We start from the raw sequence: 17,990 nt of genomic DNA, 5'->3' as shown, positions 1-17,990 counted from the left end.
AAATGGCTTGTTTTGGACACTTCAGAGCAGCCTAGAAAAGGGTGTGAGCTGCAGAGAACAGCTTTGCCCATTGTCTTAGCAGTGTTTTCTGCTCCTCAATGCACCTTTCAGCCCTTTGTCCTATGCCAGGAATCTGAGTTACATACATGTATTACCTTACAAATATCTGTACCCACAGTATTTGGGCAATGGGCAGAAGCTCTACCACCAGACTTGGGAATGTGAAGGGTTATGAACAACATCCTCAGTTATGTGCCCTACAAGAAGTCTCAGTGATTGAGTTAAAATTCTTTAAGTCGTCTCCTCTCATTCTGTGAATTAAATGTTGAGGGAGGTTGTATGGACACCTAGCTGTCTGTACCTTCATGAGGCATAACATCACTCCACTTCAGGGCCATCAGCATCTCTAATAGAACTTGGCACATGCCACATGCCAAGTGCCTCTGAGGAAGCTGACGCCTTCTGGACTCACTTTTTTTAATCTGTTTTATTTTTTGTCTGTCTGTTTATCTTACTTATACAGCACCAAAATCAGTAATCTATAGGTGAAGCCTGTCTCTTGAGTTTGGCATTTGACACCTATGACATCTGGAGCTTCTCTGACTTTATTTTCTCATTGGAGTTTGATATTCTCTTGTCAGAGTTCACCAGTTCAGTGTGTTGAATAGTGAGCTTTGCATGTAGGTCTCAGTACTTCCTCAAAATGGCACTTCTGATACATGGAGCTTTGGAGATTTTTCTGGTGCTTAGAAGTCAATGGACAGTTTGGTGCACCCTCCGTGCTCGAAATCTTGTCAGCTTAATCAGACTTCTCCATGAAGGGATCAGGACCTCTTTAGTGCATGGAGAGCTCGGCACATTCTTGGTGCAAAACAAGACTCTCTCTTGCTGCATAGAGAACTCAGTCTCCCAGTATACAGTATTAAGAGTTTCAGAAGACATCTTCTTACCTTACTGCATATTATAGTATGACTGGCACATTGAACTTCAGTGCTTCTATGAGTGGCTCTTCAATGCTTCCTTGGCGCTTTGACTGGACTGTCAATTCATGGAGAGGGTGCCTTTTAGGCTTATGGAACAGCCCACTGGTACCTTGCAGTAGATCACTGCATTGGAGCACTTGTGCCCTCTTAATACATGGAATGTTTGTTACATATCTTCTGATCTTCTAAAGTCAGTCCTCTTGAGAGAGCGTGGCACATGGCCAATCCATGTGTCCCAATTCTTATAGCACAAGGGCTCCATACAGTTTGATCAAATTCAACATGATATAGGTGTCTCTTTTCTCTGTACAAACAAATGAGTCTTACTCTTACTCTATACAAACACTGAATCCTAGTACTGCATTGTCAGAAGTTTTCACTGATACTCTAGGCTGTGTGGTCCCCTAAACACTCAAAGATCATGTGAACTTAACATACATGAGGCCTAAACACTGAATATGGGCACCTCCTGAAGCCTTCCGAGTTCTACATAAGAGGGTGTGTGTCATAGTAGTAAAGTTGAAAATGAGTGTAAGTGTTTGCAGGATCGGGGCTGTGATGCTGACAGACCAGGTGCCAGCTCATGCCAAGACCCCAGACCCCACTGAACACTGACAAATGCATAGCTGGAAACAGTCTGGCCTACCTGTATGTTAGTATTGTTAAGATAGATATTAGAGTTGTAAGAACATGATTGGTTCTTATGAATGGCTTGTAGGATGCTGCATATATGAGTATCACTAATCTGTACCCAAGTTATAAAACAATAGCAAATGTTTTCACTGTAAACCTCTGTAACTATGTAACTCATCAAACAGAAGACGTTAGGTCCTTCCCAACAAGAAAGCCTTTGAAACCAAATAAGCCATTGTGAAACATTAAAAAACATTAATTGCATTTCCCTCCCCATCCATGAAGAGGACACCTGCACATGAAGTCATCCCATCGCCTTGCACTCTGGGGAGAAGGGAATAAAAATCAATGACAAGGAGAAACTTTTTTTTTCCTGCTTGGACTCTAACGGGGCAAGAATCGCTAAGCGAAAGACCTCCAGTTGTTTTGCCTGGGTTAGCCCTAAGGAACATATGGAGTTTGCTTATTATAGAAGTTTATATTGTCATTTGGAATCTAAGACTGTAGCTCATTTGTGTGCATACGTTACCTGCTTTAACTTTGTAAATAACTCTCTTAATACTTTTTCCTAGTTAAGAAATCTTTAGTTAGTTTATTATAAGATTGGCTACAGGCATTGTATGTGGTCTGAGATTTGGGGTGTAATTGTCCTGAGGTAAATGACTGGTGCTTGGAACTGGGAGCAACCTGGATATTGTTGTGATTTTTGGTATAAGGGACTATCTGTCACAGAGGCAGGGTTGCCTGGGATGGTGAATAGGACAGCGTGCCCAAGGAGACCATCCGTAACTCCATAGTAAGGCTGTTATAGTCCTTGTGGAGCTAACTGTTGTTCAGTTGGTGAAATCTAATTGTAGAACATACAACCAGTTTGAGTTTTTTTTTGCCCTGCTTCTTGACAGTCTGCTCTGAGGTTGGCACTCCCAGTTGTGAGCCACTCCAGACTGCATGACAAGGGTCTTAGTGAATGTTCCTCCAGCTTGCATGTGTGACTTTTTTGCACAGTTTTCCTCTGTGAGTTAATTAAGGGGGCCTTATTTATTTATTATATAGCTCCAAACTACATTTTGCTTTAATATATTCCTAAGCCTATCTGAAACAAATTGAAAAAATATTTTCTCATATAGTTTGACATACCGAAAAGGATGTTATTGTCTGCTACTCATGTAAATATAATGTAAAATGTATCTTTAGCTTCTTCTTCTTCTTCTTCTTCTTATTCATTATTTATTTATTATTGTACTAAATACCTGTTTGTCAAGAAATTCTTAGTTTATTACGGGCGAGTTGATGATGAATCCAAATATGCAAACCTTTAAAATTGTGGTTAACTAGCTGCCAGTTTATAAACTGACAACCAGTTTATAATCCTATGATTTCATTGTTTCTTTTCCCAGCAGCCTCACCTACCTTTCCTAATAGCTTTTTTCTGCGTTTTTTGTTTTGGGGATAACACCCATACCCAAGAAAGATATCCCATAAGAGAATTACCTCAATTTGAGGGAGCAGGAAGGCTTCTTTCTAGGACATAGAGGACAGGAGAAGCTGTCAGAAATGGCATTCAGATATGGTGCTGTGTTTGGTTTGGGGAGTGCATGCTTCTGAGCACCATGTTGTGGTAGAATTCCATAAATGCATTGTTGTTCCTCTCTACTGCCTCTTTAGTTTGTTGTTTTGATATTGTATTGTTTTGTGTATTTGATATTGTGTTTTGATTTTGTGACTTTTAAAAGTGAATACATTGCATCACATACATAATCAGTTATAAACATTTTTCACTATGTATTTATGAATGGATACTAATGATCTGAAAATCTAAAAAGATCCACGGATAGTGTTTGCTGCCAATGCTGCTCTGAACTTATATCAGTTGCGTGATCTGTAACTAATCAGGAAATTGCTCTGGAAGAAGCTTGCATAAGAGATTCTTGGAGCTTTCAGGTTCTAGATGACTCAGAAATACCATGAGACTAACCTTTATCAGTGAAATAGGATTGTGCGTAGGAATGTGAAAATAGAAGAAAGAAACAAGCTCTACATTTTTAAGTGAAGACTTGGGATGGTCCTTTATGTATCAAATTTACTAATCGTAGTATTTTCTTTTAGATGAAATAAAAATAAATATTGCAAACTGGCAGAGTAGGCCATCTGATTTAGTAACAAAAGTAAAGCCTCTCATCATGTACTCTTCTTAAAAGTTTTATTCATATTTAGTGTATATAGGTTATAAAAAATGAAACATTTTATATAAACATGCACAGAATCAAATACACTCCCCCTTACCTCACAACCTCCACCTTCCTCCCAGCTAGCTAGCATCTAAGGCGGGGTGGGCCAACTTTTTGGCCCGAGGGCCACGTTTAGGTGGGGAAATTGTATGCAGGGCCATGAATGTAGGGTTGGGGCAGGGGGTTGGGGTGAGGGAGGGAGTGTGGGGTGTGGGAGGCTGATGCAGTGTGCAGGAAGGGGCTCAGGGCAAGGGGTTGGGGTATAGAAAAAAATAATTTATTTCCTACTCGTACCATATTTCGTGTTCACCCTCAGGGCTGAATCTCCATAGTCCAACCCATATCCAGTTCACCAGGTTTGAAGTGCTGCTTTTCCTGCCGGGAAGTGATCCTAGTATCGGATGGTCACTCTCAGTATGTCTGATGCTTAGGTGAGACACGCATCCCACAAAAGTGTTCTCAATGCAGCAACTTAAAGGCTCACAGCAGGAAGGACCGAGATCTGTGTCTAAAACTTGTCCTTATGGAAAAATTTCTGTACCCAGCATCTGATCCCAGCCAGCAGATCCCCTGGACAGCATTCTCCAGAGGCTTCACCCTCTTCGCACAGGAAGGCTTATTCTTCCAAAAAAGTAACGAGGAAAAGAACAGCATTTTCTCCTTCGAAAGAGCCACCGAAAAAGAAGCAGTCTGCAGTTCATTCGATATCCTTGATATCACACTGCGGCTGAGTACGTACGAGGCACCAGGATCTGCTGACACCGCCCACGCATACCTTCTGCCGAACCCAAATCGGCAGACTTAGAGTTGAAAGGCAAACAAAAGCCCATCTCCTCCGTTGCAGTACCGATGACCACAGAAATATGCCGCACTGAGATTCTTCCCGTGGCCTATTGTGCCACCACCTGCTCCAACAATGCAGCACACCCAGGCAACAGCACCAACGTCCACAGCTGTAATGGGGCCATCAGCACTAAACACCTCGGCACTGAAACCATCGGCACCATGCCATTTCCTGCAACATAAGGACTTATTGGTATCATTGATGCCTGAATCCCCGCTCTTCAGCACCGACTTATCCCCAGTAAACACAGAACCAAGCCAACCTCCTTCACCGCTGGCCTTTCATTTTCCACGGGGGAGGAGGATAATGAGGAGGAGGGTGTTTTCTCATCACACCACTTCTCTCCTGTCCAACCTACTCCTATAGTAGGACCACCTGTACGGCTGACACCTCATCCCAATCCTGACACCCAGACCTGGTATGGTCACCCATGGATGCCTCCACCTATGCTGTTCCCTACACAGTGGCCTTATTGGGACCCCTGGACTGCATACAGGAGGCAATATCCCAAGCCCCCATGTCCCTGCAGGGAAAGGACTAGATCTCCCCACCATCCTCTATGGCTGCACCATCAGAGACCATTGAGGAGAGCTTTGAAGAACAAGAGGAAGCACTGGAACAGGACATGGCACCATCTGCCAACATTTCCTCCTCTTTCCCAGATGAGGCCATAATGCCTCCACCACCCACAGCTGTGGACGATTTCAAACATTTTCAAGAACTCTTCAGTAGAGTTGCAAACTGCCTAGAGAACACCCTACAGAAGGTCCCAGAGTCCCAACATAAGTTGCTGGACATCCTGCAAACCTTGTTGGCTTCAAAAATAGTGCTTCCAATAAGCGATGTGCTCATGGAACCAGCCAAAACCATATGGCAGACTCTGGCAACAATACCACCCCCTGAAAGAGAGCTTATAAAAAGTATTATGTCCCCTCAAAAGGGATGGACTTTTTATTTTCCCACCCAGCACCGAACTCTCTAGTTGTCGATGCAGTCAACCAGCACTGTTGACAACATCAGTATAGATCCACCCCATATGAAAAGACTAGACCTTTTTGGCGGCAAGACCTATTCTTCAGCAACCCTGCAATTTCGAATTGCCAGTTACTCAGCACTGATGGCAAAGTACAACCATGTAAACTACTCCAGACTGGCAGAATTTATTTATGATATTCTGGAAGATAAAAAGAACCGATTCAAATCCATCTTAACTAAGGGTCAGCTTCTGGCCAGAACCACCCTACAAGCATCCCTAGATGTGGCAGACATGGCAGCATGATCCATGGCCACTGCCATTATTCTGCACTGAGCGTCATACCTTCATCTGTCCAGTTTCCACAGGGAAGTACAGTCCACAGTGGAGGACCTTCCCTTTGATGGCTAGAAACTGTTTGCTTCAAGATACACAAAGCCCTCCACACCCTGAAGGACTCTCAAGCAACTCTCCACATCTTGGGGATATACGCACCGCAACCAAAAGAAAACAGAGTAGCCATTATCCCTACCAGCACACATGATCCATCCCATACACTCATCAACAGAGACACATCGACAGAGGCAGAGACCTTTGAGGCATCAACCACCTCCACCTCAAACATCTGCATCTCAGCCATCCTCTGCTAAACAACAATTTTGAGGATTTGGTCGAGGGTCCAAGTGACCTCCCCCACCCACCAGTACTGACACCATCATCCATCCCCTGTTTTGGCCAACATTTGATCCCTTTCTATTCAGTGTGGACTTCTATCACCACAGATAAATGGGTCCTAGAAATAATCCATACAGGCTATGCAATACTGTAAAAAATACTCCATCCCCCCTGCCCACCCTCCCTCCCCGTCTCTCTTCAGGGACCCTTCTCACGAACAACTTCTATGGCAGAAAGTAAACTATCTACTGCATCTGGGCACCATAGAATCAATACTGTCTCAATACAGAGGAGGAAGGGCTTTTATTCCTACTACTTCTTAACCCAGAAAAAGAATGGAGGGTGGAGGCCTATTCTAGACCTGAGAAAACTCAACAGATTTGTAAGGGTCCAGTGGTTCTGGATGGTCACACTAGCAACAATAATACCAGCACTAGAACAAGGGGACTGTTTTTCAGCCCTCGACCTGCAAGATGTCTATTTTCACGTAACCATATACCCTGCTCATAAGAGGTTTCTCAGATTTACTCTGGAAATAAAACATTACCAATACAAAGTTCTGCCTTTCAGTCTCTCAATTGCACTGCAAGTATTCTCCAAAATTCTAGCATGGTGGCAGCACATCTCCAGAAACAGGAGAATATTATTATACCTTATCTGGATGATTGTCTATTAAAAGCTCCTACTTGGACAGACGCTGTTGACATTACTCACAGGACACTTGACCTCTTCCTGAGACTGGGTTTTACAGATAAACATACAAAAATCAACTGTAAATCCCATTCAGAAGTTAGACTTCATCGGGACGCATTTCAGCTCTCTGGAAGCCAGACTGTCATTACCAACGAACAGGTTCAACACTCTAACCAACCTCATCACTGAACAGTCCACGCTTCGGTAGGAACCTGCCTCCAACTATTAAGACAGAAGGCAGCAACCACATTTGTGGTATGACATGCACATCTTCACATATGTTGTCTTCCGGGCTGGCTAAGCACCTTCTATATACCACACAAACACACAACCTAAACAGATGCCTTGCAATGCCTATCAAAATCAAAGACTCTCTACATTGGTGGATGCAATCCAACAACATGTGCATGGGAGTCCCTTTCACCCAGATTCCACCTTCAATGCTAATCACAGGTGATGCCTCCTTGATCAGCTGGGTAGCCCATCTACTACACCATCATGATCCAAAGCAGGTGGTCTCCTTCTGTGACTGTTACACATAAACCTCTTAGAACTGCACACAGTTCGCAATGTGTACTTGCACTTCCTGGCACTGATCAGGAATGAGAATATATGGGTAATGATGGACAACATTGCCTGCATATTTTATATATACGGACAGAGAGGGGTACATTCACATTCCCTATGCTCCGAAGCCATGAAACTATGGAACTGGTGTATCCAGCACAGTATCAACATCTCAGCCTTGTACCTCCCAGGTCATCAAAATACTACAGCAGATATGCTGAGCAAAGAATTTTTCCAGGATCACAAATGGGAACTAAACAACATGATTCTATAAAACATTCAGACATTGGGATCACCCATCCATCGACTGCTTTGCAACATCTCAGACCTACAAATGCCCAAAATTCTGCTCAAGAACAGATTTGGAGCCCCAATCCCTGGAGGATGCCTTCCTCCTCAAATGGGATGCACACCTGTTATACGTGTTCTCCCCAATCCTCCTGTTATCGAGGGTGATACACAAAATATATACTAACAAGGCCAAAGGTATATTGATAGCCCCAACGTGGCCCAGACAGACTTAGTACTCATACCTATTGCGGATGGCGGTATGTGCACTATGCACTCTTCCACCTCGGCCAGATCTTCTATCACAGGATGCCAGACGGGTTCACCACCCGAACCTGGAAAAACTTCATCTGAAAGCATGGCTCCTACATGGTTCCATCATGACAAACTAGCCTGTTCAGAACAGGTTAAAGACATATTACTAAATAGTAGAAGGACAACCATGCATAATACTTGCCTTCACAAATGGAAGAGGCTCCACATATGGTGCCAGAACAAACAAACTAGTGTTGTTTCTACAACCCTACCCTTGATATTGGACTATATCTTGGGACTAAAGACATCTGGGTTCTCCATTAGCTCGATCAAGGTACATAGAATCACAGGATTGGAAGGGACCTCGAGAGGTCATCTAGTCCAGCCCCCTGCACTCATGGCAGGACTATATTATTTAGACCAATCCTGACAGGTGTTTGTCTAACCTGCTCTTAAAAATCTCCAATGATGGAGAGTCCACAATCTCCCTAGGCAATTTATTCCAGTGCTTAACCACCCTGACAGTTAGGAAGTTTTTCCTAATGTCCAACCTAGACCTCCCTTGCTGCAATTTAAGCCCATTGCTTCTTATCCTATCCTCAGAGGTTAAGAAGAACAATTTTTCTCCCTCCTCCTTGTAACAACCTTTTTTATATACTTGAAAATTGTTATCATGTCCCCCTCAGTCTTCTCTTTTCCAGAGTAAACAAACCCAATTTTTTCAATATTCCCTCATAGATCATGTTTTCTAGACCTTTAATCATTTTTGTTGCTCTTCTCTGGACTTTCTCCAATATGTCCACATCTTTCCTGAATGTGGCGCCCAGAACTGCACACAATACTTCAGTTGAGGCCTAATCAGCGTGGAGTAGAGAGGAAGAATTACTTCTCATGTGTTACTTACATCACTCCTGCTAATACATCCTAGAATGATGTTCACTTTTTTTGCAACAATGTCACACTGTTGACTCATATTTACCTTATGGTCCACTATGATTCCCAGATCCCTTTCCACAGTACTCCTTACTAGGCAGTCATTTCCCATTTTGTATGTGTGCAACTGATTGTTTCTTTCTGTGTGGAGTACTTTGCATTTGTCCTTATTGAATTTCATCCTATTTACTTCAGACGATTTCTCCAGTTTGTCCAGATCATTTTGAATTTTAATCCTATCCTCCAAAACACTTGCAACCCCTCCCATGTTGGTATCATCCGCAAACTTCATAAGTGTACTCTCTATACAATTATCAAGTCATTGATGAAAATATTGAACAGAACTGGACCCAGAACTGATCCCTGCGGGACCCCCCTTGTTATGCCCTTCCACCATGACTGTGAACCACTGATAACTACTTTCTGGGCATGGTTTTCCAAACAGTTTTGCACGCACCTTATAGTAGCTCTATCTAGGTTGCATTTCCCTATTTTGTTTATGAGAAGGTCATGTGAGACAGTATTTCCGCTTTTCACCGCAAGATCAATGGGACATGGATATTCGTCCATCTGATCACCAAATGTTTCCTTACGGGTATCAAGAATGTTTACCCCAAAGTGCGCATACCTGTTCCAACTTGGGATTTGAAATTAGTTTTATGCTGCCTCACTGGACCACCGTTCGAAATCTTAGCAACGTGATGTCTGATACATCTGTCAATAAAGGTGGCATTCTTAGTGGCTATCGCATCAACCCGCTGAGTGGGTGAGTTAGGAGCCCTCATAGCACACCCACCTTACACCATCTTTTTCAAGAACAAGGTCACACTAAGACCCCACCCTAAATTTATACTTAAATCAACCAATCCATCTTCCCTCATTCTTCCCTAAACCTCATGGGAACACGCAGGACTCAGTATTACATACCCTAGATGTCAAGCATGCACTAGCATTCTACTTCAACAGAAATAAGCCTTTCAGAAAATCTCTGAGGCTTTTCATTTCCACTGTGGAATGTTCTATAGGCTCCACTATCTCTACACAAAGACTACCTAAATGGATCTCTATGCCATTATCAAATAATTGATGAAGATATTGAACAGAACCAGACCCAGTCACCCATCTACAAGTAGAGAACCTTGCACTAGTTTCTTTTTTGGGGCCTAGTTTGGGGTTTTTCTGTTTCTTAGTGCTGAGGAATGCTTTGGTCATTGTACTTCAAATCCTGTCTCTCTTGCACTAGGACTAGGCCAATGGCCATGAGCGACCCACACTCAAGGTGCTTGTAATGTTTACGGGAAGGTCATATTCGGGATAATTGTCATATCTGCAAAGACCTTAAGCGAAAATCAAGGAAAGACAGGGAAGCCAGGCTAAAGTTTTTGCTCATGGAAGCAGCTCTGAGACCTCCATCAGAATCCAGCCATTCAGACTCTGCACCGAGTGCCTGGGGATCAGTTAGGAGTGCACCTCCCATGTTGCCCAAGACCTGGCACCAATCGCTATCTGCAGTGCCTAAAAAGAGGCATAAGACCTCTAAGCAGACCAAGGAGAGAGGAAGCTTGCTAGCACTGAATCCTGTAGGCATAGGGGTAAGACTGGACTGCAGTCAAAACCCTGGCATTCTTCTTCTCTGGCACCGCAGAAGCCAGCACTGTTTACTCTGGCATTGAGGCAGTTACCATCAAGTCTGGGGCCTGAGGGAGTACTTTCCACATCTGCAGTATCGTACCATCCCAAGACCATCTTGGTACCAACCATGCCGTAGGTGTTTTCAGCAGTCAGAGATCAGCTGTGCCTCTTGGTACAGGTATCTCTGGCAGTGCAGGAGACCATGCTCTCAGTACCAACAGACAGAGGGGTGCCATCAGCATCAGTGTAGCACTCAGTACCACAACCTCCATTACCTCAGACTTCATGCCCGCGGGTATCATCAAAAGGGAAGCCTGCAATGTTGGCTGCGCTATGTCCTTTTCTAACTTGGCATCAGCATCTGGCACTGTCAGGAGCAGCTCCCTCTTGATCAGCAGTGGGAGATTCATCCTCTTCTGAATTGTACATTGGCTCCTATGTTTCTCAGCCTCAGAGCTGGTCTTGCTACTTTCCAGGGCACTAGTAGGGCACTGCTAGGGACCCTCCAGCGGGAGTACCATCAAGTATGTGGCTAGAGGGTTACTGGGGCCCACTGGTCCCCTGGTCTTTTTGAACCCAGGGGGTTTCCCCTACATTTCTGGGTTGTACATGAGGCGTTCTTGCTTTGTGTCTTTGGAGAGGCGTGGATAGTCTACTCGCCAGGCACTGCCTGTTACTGGGCCTGGTACCAGGCCCAGTACAGAGCAGCAAGAGGCAGTTCAGGAGGACTCTGCTGGAGAGCTAATGGAGGAGGAGCAGCCTCAGCCTGTGCTGGCCTCTTCCTCCTCCTATCAGGCAGCCTCTGAAGGAGCTATTTCACCACTTCCACTTCACCGATGATACTATATTCTGGCCCGGGTCAGAATATATTTCTGCCCACAGCAGACCTACCATTACTCTGCCCCTGCTCCTCATCAGGACTTGCAGAGAAAGAAGAGTAGGAGTTATAGACCTACCCCTCCTCCTCCTTTTGGCTCTGCATCAATGCCAGTTCCATCTAGACACCCTTAGAGTGCTAAACAGGCATTTTGATAGGGCATTAGAGGACACTATGCCAGTTTCCAGGATGCCTGTTTCCATCTTCCCCATATTCGCAAGCCACTTTTCCCATTTCTTCACTGCTTGGTCATTTATTCTCTTGGACCGTTGGGCATTAAGCACTGTGGAAGTGAGATATACCCTCCAATTTGTTTCTTTGCCTCCATCCCTCTTTAGAGACCATCTTCATGAGGAGCTTTTCTTCCAGGAGGTTGTCTCTCTCCTTTGGGTAGGAGCCGTAGAGGAGGCTCTGCAGTATCTCAGAGGAAAGGGGCTCTATTTCCACTATTTCCTGATCCCAAAAGCACAGGGAAGTCTCAGACCAATTTTAGACCTGCACTACTTGACAAATATCTAAAAGAGAAAGTTTTACCTGGTCACCCTGGCTTCCATTACTCCCTCACTGTATCCTGTATGCCTCCCTCAATTTAAAAGACACCTACTTTCATGTGACAATTTATCAAGGTCACAGAAAGTACTTCAGGTTCATGGTGAAGCATTCTCATTGCCAGTTCACTGTGCTGCCTTTTGGCCTGTCAGCAGCTTCTTGGGTTTTCACAAAACGTATGTCAGTGATAGCTGCTTTTCTGAGAAGACTGGGAATACAAATCTACCCTTACCTGGATGACTGGTTGGTCAAAGGCCAGTCCAGAGCTTAGATACTCTCCAGAATACATCTCATCCAATCAACTTTCAAAGCTCTAGGTCTACTGATCAACTCAGACAAATCTACCCTTTGTCCAGTTCAGAGGATAGGATTTATAGGAGCAGTGTTGGACTCTACTCAAACCAGAGCTTTCCTTCCAAATTTGAGGTTCCAGACAATTAAATCTCTTGTTGCAGATCTCAAGGTTCACCCAAACACAACAGCTTGAAATTTGTATGAGGCTTCATGCACATATGTATTCCATCAGACCAGACTGCTTATTAGCTGAGCTGTCACCATCTGAACTCTGTCCTCAGTGTGTCATCTTGAGTATTGACTTCTCTAGATTGGTGGACAAACTCACTTAATGTTTGTATTGGCATTCTTTTTATCTGCCCTCAACCTTTCCTGACCTTGGTGATAAACTCATCTGCCCTGGGATGGGGGGAAGGGTGTTCATCTGGGTCCCCTCCAAACTTAGGGTTTGTGGTCCTCAAGGGATCTCTCTCTGCATATAAACATCAGAGAACTAAAGCTGTCTTTCTAGCCTGTCAGGACTTCCTATCTCCTGTCAGTGGGAAAAACCTATTTGTTCTCACAGACAACACTGTGGCAATATTTTACCTGAAGCTTTTCAAGAAGCTTCTCTGCAAAGGCATGGGCTTGCTGACAGTGGTTTACAGTCTCCAGTACAGAGTGCACAGGTGGATGCACATACTGTGGTGAGACAATACCTCTACAGGTAAGTACTCCCTCCTTTATCTTACTGTACAGATAAGTAGTCTCTCCTTTCAGCCTCCGATATGGAGGGAGGATAACATTTTCAAAAACACATAAATGGTTTAGGAGCCCATTGACTTCCAATAAGACTTAGGCCCTAAGTGACTGGTATCTCTGAAAAAATTACCTGCAGTACTTGTGGAGTTCTTCATCAACCCTTAAGTGAAGGAGTGACATTCAGTTCTGAACCGAACACATCTAGACTTTTGGGGGAAGGAGAATGACCTCTACTATATAATCTGTTGCTGCAGCTGTGTCGGTCCCATGGACACACAAGGTGGGTGAGGTAATATCTGACCTGAAGAAAAGCTATATGTAAGTTCGAAAGCTTGGCCCTCTCTCTCTCTCTCCAACAGGAGTTGGGTCAAATAAAAGATGTTACCTCACCCACTGTGTTTCTACTATATCAGACTTTTTTGATGGAAAGGGAAAATGAAGTAGAAAATAAAATGCTGTTATCTCACAAAATTCTCTTCCTCCCCACATCCATTAAGCATTTAAAATGAAATGAAGAGCAATTGCTTTGGGTATTATGAAGTAAAAATATTTGAATACTAAGGGTTATATTCTGGCTGCCTGTTTGTGGATGTGTGCTGCAGGACTGAGCTAGAGCATTGACTTTAATTGGGTCATGATTTCACTCATGGAGTCTCCTACCCCTGTACACCCACAGAAGGCTAGAATATGAACTTTTGGATGCTGTGCTGTTGGACTGTCAATATGCCCAGTGACAAGGGTGTGTGACCAGCCAGCTTGGGGTACAGCTAGGGTCCTGTTCCTTTAAGTCCCTGCTAGTGCCCAGGGGGATGGAGTTGTTTTTTGCACTTCTCTGTAGCAAATGCAGGGAATAGTATGTAGAATTTCTATATGAATACTGTGATGTTGCACTCCATTTCTTTATGGAAATATGCTTATGTTGTAAATATGACATAACTGAGATGTACTTTATGCAAGATGATTCTTGCATAAAGTTGTGTTAAATTTGTGGTGACCCTTCAAAATACTAGCGTTATTTAAGGTTTGGGCTAAAGTAATAGAAATAAAACATGGTTAGCTGGGTACCAGGTGCAGTAAATTACTGCTATATAAGAAACTCCTTCATCTGGCCACAGGTATGTTCTGAGAATTGGTAATGACATTACTTTTTTATACCCTTTAACAAATAAGTAAACTCTTAAAGGTTTCATTGCTAATACCAGCCTGATCAAATTGGAGACGACCAATAGTAGTCTAGGCACCCCCGGTTAGCCTGTTTGTACATATCTTGATCAAATGCTTATAAATGTTCTGTTACTGTTTGGATGTAGTAAATTGGTTATTATTTAGGCTTTTTAGTCATGTTTAGAGCAATTGTATAAATACCATTCAGCCTTTGGATTTAATAAAGGAATTTATAGTTAAATTAGTGTTGTGGTAATACCGTGCATAAATAATCATTTCAATAGGATCCCAATACATTTATGGTAATGAATAATTGGTAAGATCAGTTCCTTTCTCTTAGTGGAAGCATGGTTTAGTGTTTGAAGCACATGGCTGAAGCACAAAAGAGATGGATTTTGTATTCCAGCTGTGCCACAGACTTAGTTTGTGATCTTGGGTGTGTCACTTAGGTTCCAATTCTCTGGACAAATAGAATGTGATTTCAAAGGCGTTGAGCACCCAGAGTTCCCTCTGATTTTAACTGGAGTATGTGTGTGCTCACCATCTCTGAAAATCAGGCCTTAGGTATTCAGAATTGGGCACCCAAAAACTGAGACATCCAAATAAAAAATGTGGACGTTAACTTTTGTGTACCACAGTTGCTTAGGTAATAATAGTTCTCGAAAGATTCCAGTCCTAATCTTTTTGAGAATTACTGGGTTAGGTACTTTAGGATCTTTTCCTCAGCACTTTGCTTCAGCAGTGCTGAGTGTTTGCAGTGCTTCAGAACCTGTCATTTGGTTCTTTGATGCTATGCTTCAGCACCTTGGTGCCTATGTTATGGTGCTTTCTTATTTTTGTTTGCAAAATCACTGTTGTCTCTGCAGCTCTGGATTTCTGATCTTTGAAGATTTTGATTTTGAAATATCTTTGTTGTCTTTCAAGGTATCATCCATCTCAACCCTCTACTCACAGGAGTGTTAGGAAGCTTAATTCATTGTCTGTAAATCATTTTAAGATCCTCACCTGGAAGGTGCAGGAGAAATAGAAGTTAGTAGTAGTAGCTGAATTAATTGTATTTGTGCTTATAGAATCAGGAGACAAACCTCCACTTGAAACAGAAGTAATACCTCAGGTACAACCTGACCACACCACAGGGGTTGTGGAAGCTAAACCTGAACCAGGTTAGACATGAAATCTTTCCTGTTTTCTCTTTCAAGCAAATATAGTCCAGCTTTCTTTTCTTTGTAGAATATGTTCCTTCCAACACTGGTATGTTCTATTTGATGCATGACAATTTCCTTAAGCTGCCAAAAATTGTTTGTAGATGAATGCATCAGGCTTTTTAATTACATGTACATTTTTTTTGTTTTGCAGAAATGTAATGAAAAGGTCATGGTCTCAAATTTGTATGCTATGTCATTAAATAACCACATGCAAATTTAATTAATTGGACCTCTTTCTGTCTCCTTGTCTATTTTGAGAAGTATCAATATACAGCAACCCAATGTAATGAACTTGGCACTGCAAAATGTGCATCTAAATCAACAATAAAATAAATTTGTGCTTAGAGTAACTCACATAAAGAGGCAGAATATGTCAAAACTGCCACATAGGTTTACGGGAAGTTAAAATTATTTTATAAAGTATGATAGGATAACTTTTAAAATGCAAAATCTTTAAAGATGCATTGTCCTCTCAAAATCATTTTGATTTGTTCAGAAATCATGTTACCTGAGTTTCCAGAGGATGGTTTCCCAGATGTACCAGAAATGGAGCCATTTAAAGAGAAGATTAAGCTATTCATGCACAACTGGCAAATACTAGAGCCAGGAATCAATGATTCATCTTTAATTCAGATTGCTGATTTAGAGATTGCTGGGCAAACTCCAGAAACACTGCTTAATCAAATTGTCCTGGTGATGGAAAGTAAGTAATGCTGTTCATAAGTTTCACATTTGACCTGCATAGAGAGGAATTTGTAGTGTGAAAATGAGAGGGATTGTTGTTGTTTTATTCAGTCCTAAATCTGTGGTGTGGAGTGGAAGGAGGGGCTTATTATGTTCAATGGAGGAACTGGGAAGTAGAAGCAGGACCGGCTCTAGGCGCCCGCAAAGCAAGCACATGCTTGGGGCGGCACAATTCCAGGGGTAGCATTCTGGCCATCCTTTTCTTTTTTTTTGCTTGGGCAGTTGCGCTCTCAGAGCTTGGGGTGGCAATTTTTTTGCTTGGGGCAGCAAAAAACCTAGAGCTGGCCCTCATTAGAAGGGGGATAGCAAGCAGTTTAAGCATCAAGACACATGGGACGAGATGAATAATTTATATAAAATAAATCATGAAAATATGTACATAACAGCTCTTCAACATTTTCCTTTTACATCCATCCCTTTCCCACCATTTTTGCTTTGGCTGTTTATGCCAGAATACTGTAACGGGACATGCACAGCTGTCCTGTGTGTGCACACGTCTTGTGTGACACACCTCATATAAGGTCCACTTGTGTGTAAATTCTATTAAAGTCAGTGGGACTCTGAATTAATGTAAGGGTCCATCCATCTGCAGTAAACATTTAGTAACAGGACCATTTCTTCCCTGTGTGCGCTGAGGTGTTTAGCACATTTTTGAGTGCTAGATGAATAATAATAATAAACCTCTGATACAAATCTGGTTGAAGTGTTTGATTAACACACATCAATTACAAATTCATTTATTCTGTCAGATAAAATTTGACTGATCCTTGTTCTGAGGGATTTCGCCAAAATTAAACATAAAAATAGTTATTACAAACAGTAATGCAGTTCTCTTCAGTTTTACTTCTAATCTCTGTGTAATAGCAAGTTCCTGTTAAAAATATTATTGCATCTTTATTTACAATACAAACAAGGGGACATTCATTTTGTCAAGAAAACAATATGTGCTCTGACTAGGAGATGTGTTATGTACACTTCAAGGATTAAAAAAAATGGAAAAACATACCTGGCACAATTTATTTGTATCTTGCATGTTTTGTATTTTTTCAGGGGGCAAAAATAAAAACGTAAGCATGACTTGAACACTTTTTGACAATAATTGAAATGAAAAAATGGTAACTTTTTCAGAACCTTTTAAATATTATGGCTGGGAAATATCTGCAGAAGACCTAGATGAAGAAGCAGATGACTTGCAGGCAGAAGGGGAGGCTGATGAAGAATTAGAAGAGGAAGAGCAAGAGGAAAATGATGAAGAAGTGAGCAATACTGGCTTTGTTAGTTTATCATTTTACTTTGACTCATTATGGGTTTGAGTTTAACCTCAGACAAAGCAGATTTATTAAGCTGTGTGCCTAAATATTTTTGATCCAAATTCAACATCCCACAAAAATGTCCACAGAATATGTACACTCATAAATTGCTAAAGCAATTTCATTGTACTGCTGTATTCTGACTGGCAATGGTGTTATTCCACCAAGCAGAGAGCACAAATATTCTGTGCTTGTAAGAAGAATGTGCATAGCCACTATTCCCAGATGATTGCAGGGAGGGGTGCATATCAGCATGCAGATCCACCATCTGGCCTAATTTCTGAATGACTTTCTGTTACTGCTTTTGTGGTGGACCTGTATATTTTGGATAAGCTAGAAGTTGTGGGAAATTCTGCCATCTGTCTGATCAGCTCTTGAAGACATGAAATGCTATGTGAGTGC

The 17,990-nt window shown here is 42.4% G+C and overlaps 1 protein-coding gene across 6 annotated transcripts in view; it reads left to right on the top strand.

The window, feature by feature from the left end:
* The window catches only part of AK9 (adenylate kinase 9), a 241,372-nt gene that overhangs the window by 105,696 nt on the left and 117,686 nt on the right, over positions 1-17,990 (top strand). For 4 of the 6 annotated variants that reach the window (XM_075126637.1, XM_048844820.2, XM_075126638.1 and 1 more), the window contains 3 exons: positions 15,400-15,492; positions 16,031-16,237; positions 17,407-17,534. In XM_075126637.1, the coding sequence (XP_074982738.1) occupies positions 15,400-15,492; positions 16,031-16,237; positions 17,407-17,534 (428 nt within the window). Of the gene's footprint in view, positions 1-15,399; positions 15,493-16,030; positions 16,238-17,406; positions 17,535-17,990 lie in introns of those variants that run through there. The other 2 variants (XR_012667633.1, XM_048844821.2) reach the window with 2 other exon arrangements.

Source organism: Caretta caretta, chromosome 3, assembly GCF_965140235.1.
Source record: "Caretta caretta isolate rCarCar2 chromosome 3, rCarCar1.hap1, whole genome shotgun sequence".
NCBI lineage: Eukaryota > Metazoa > Chordata > Testudines > Cheloniidae > Caretta > Caretta caretta.
Note: the sequence above shows the minus strand (reverse complement) of the source record. Positions and strands in the feature narration are given on the sequence as shown.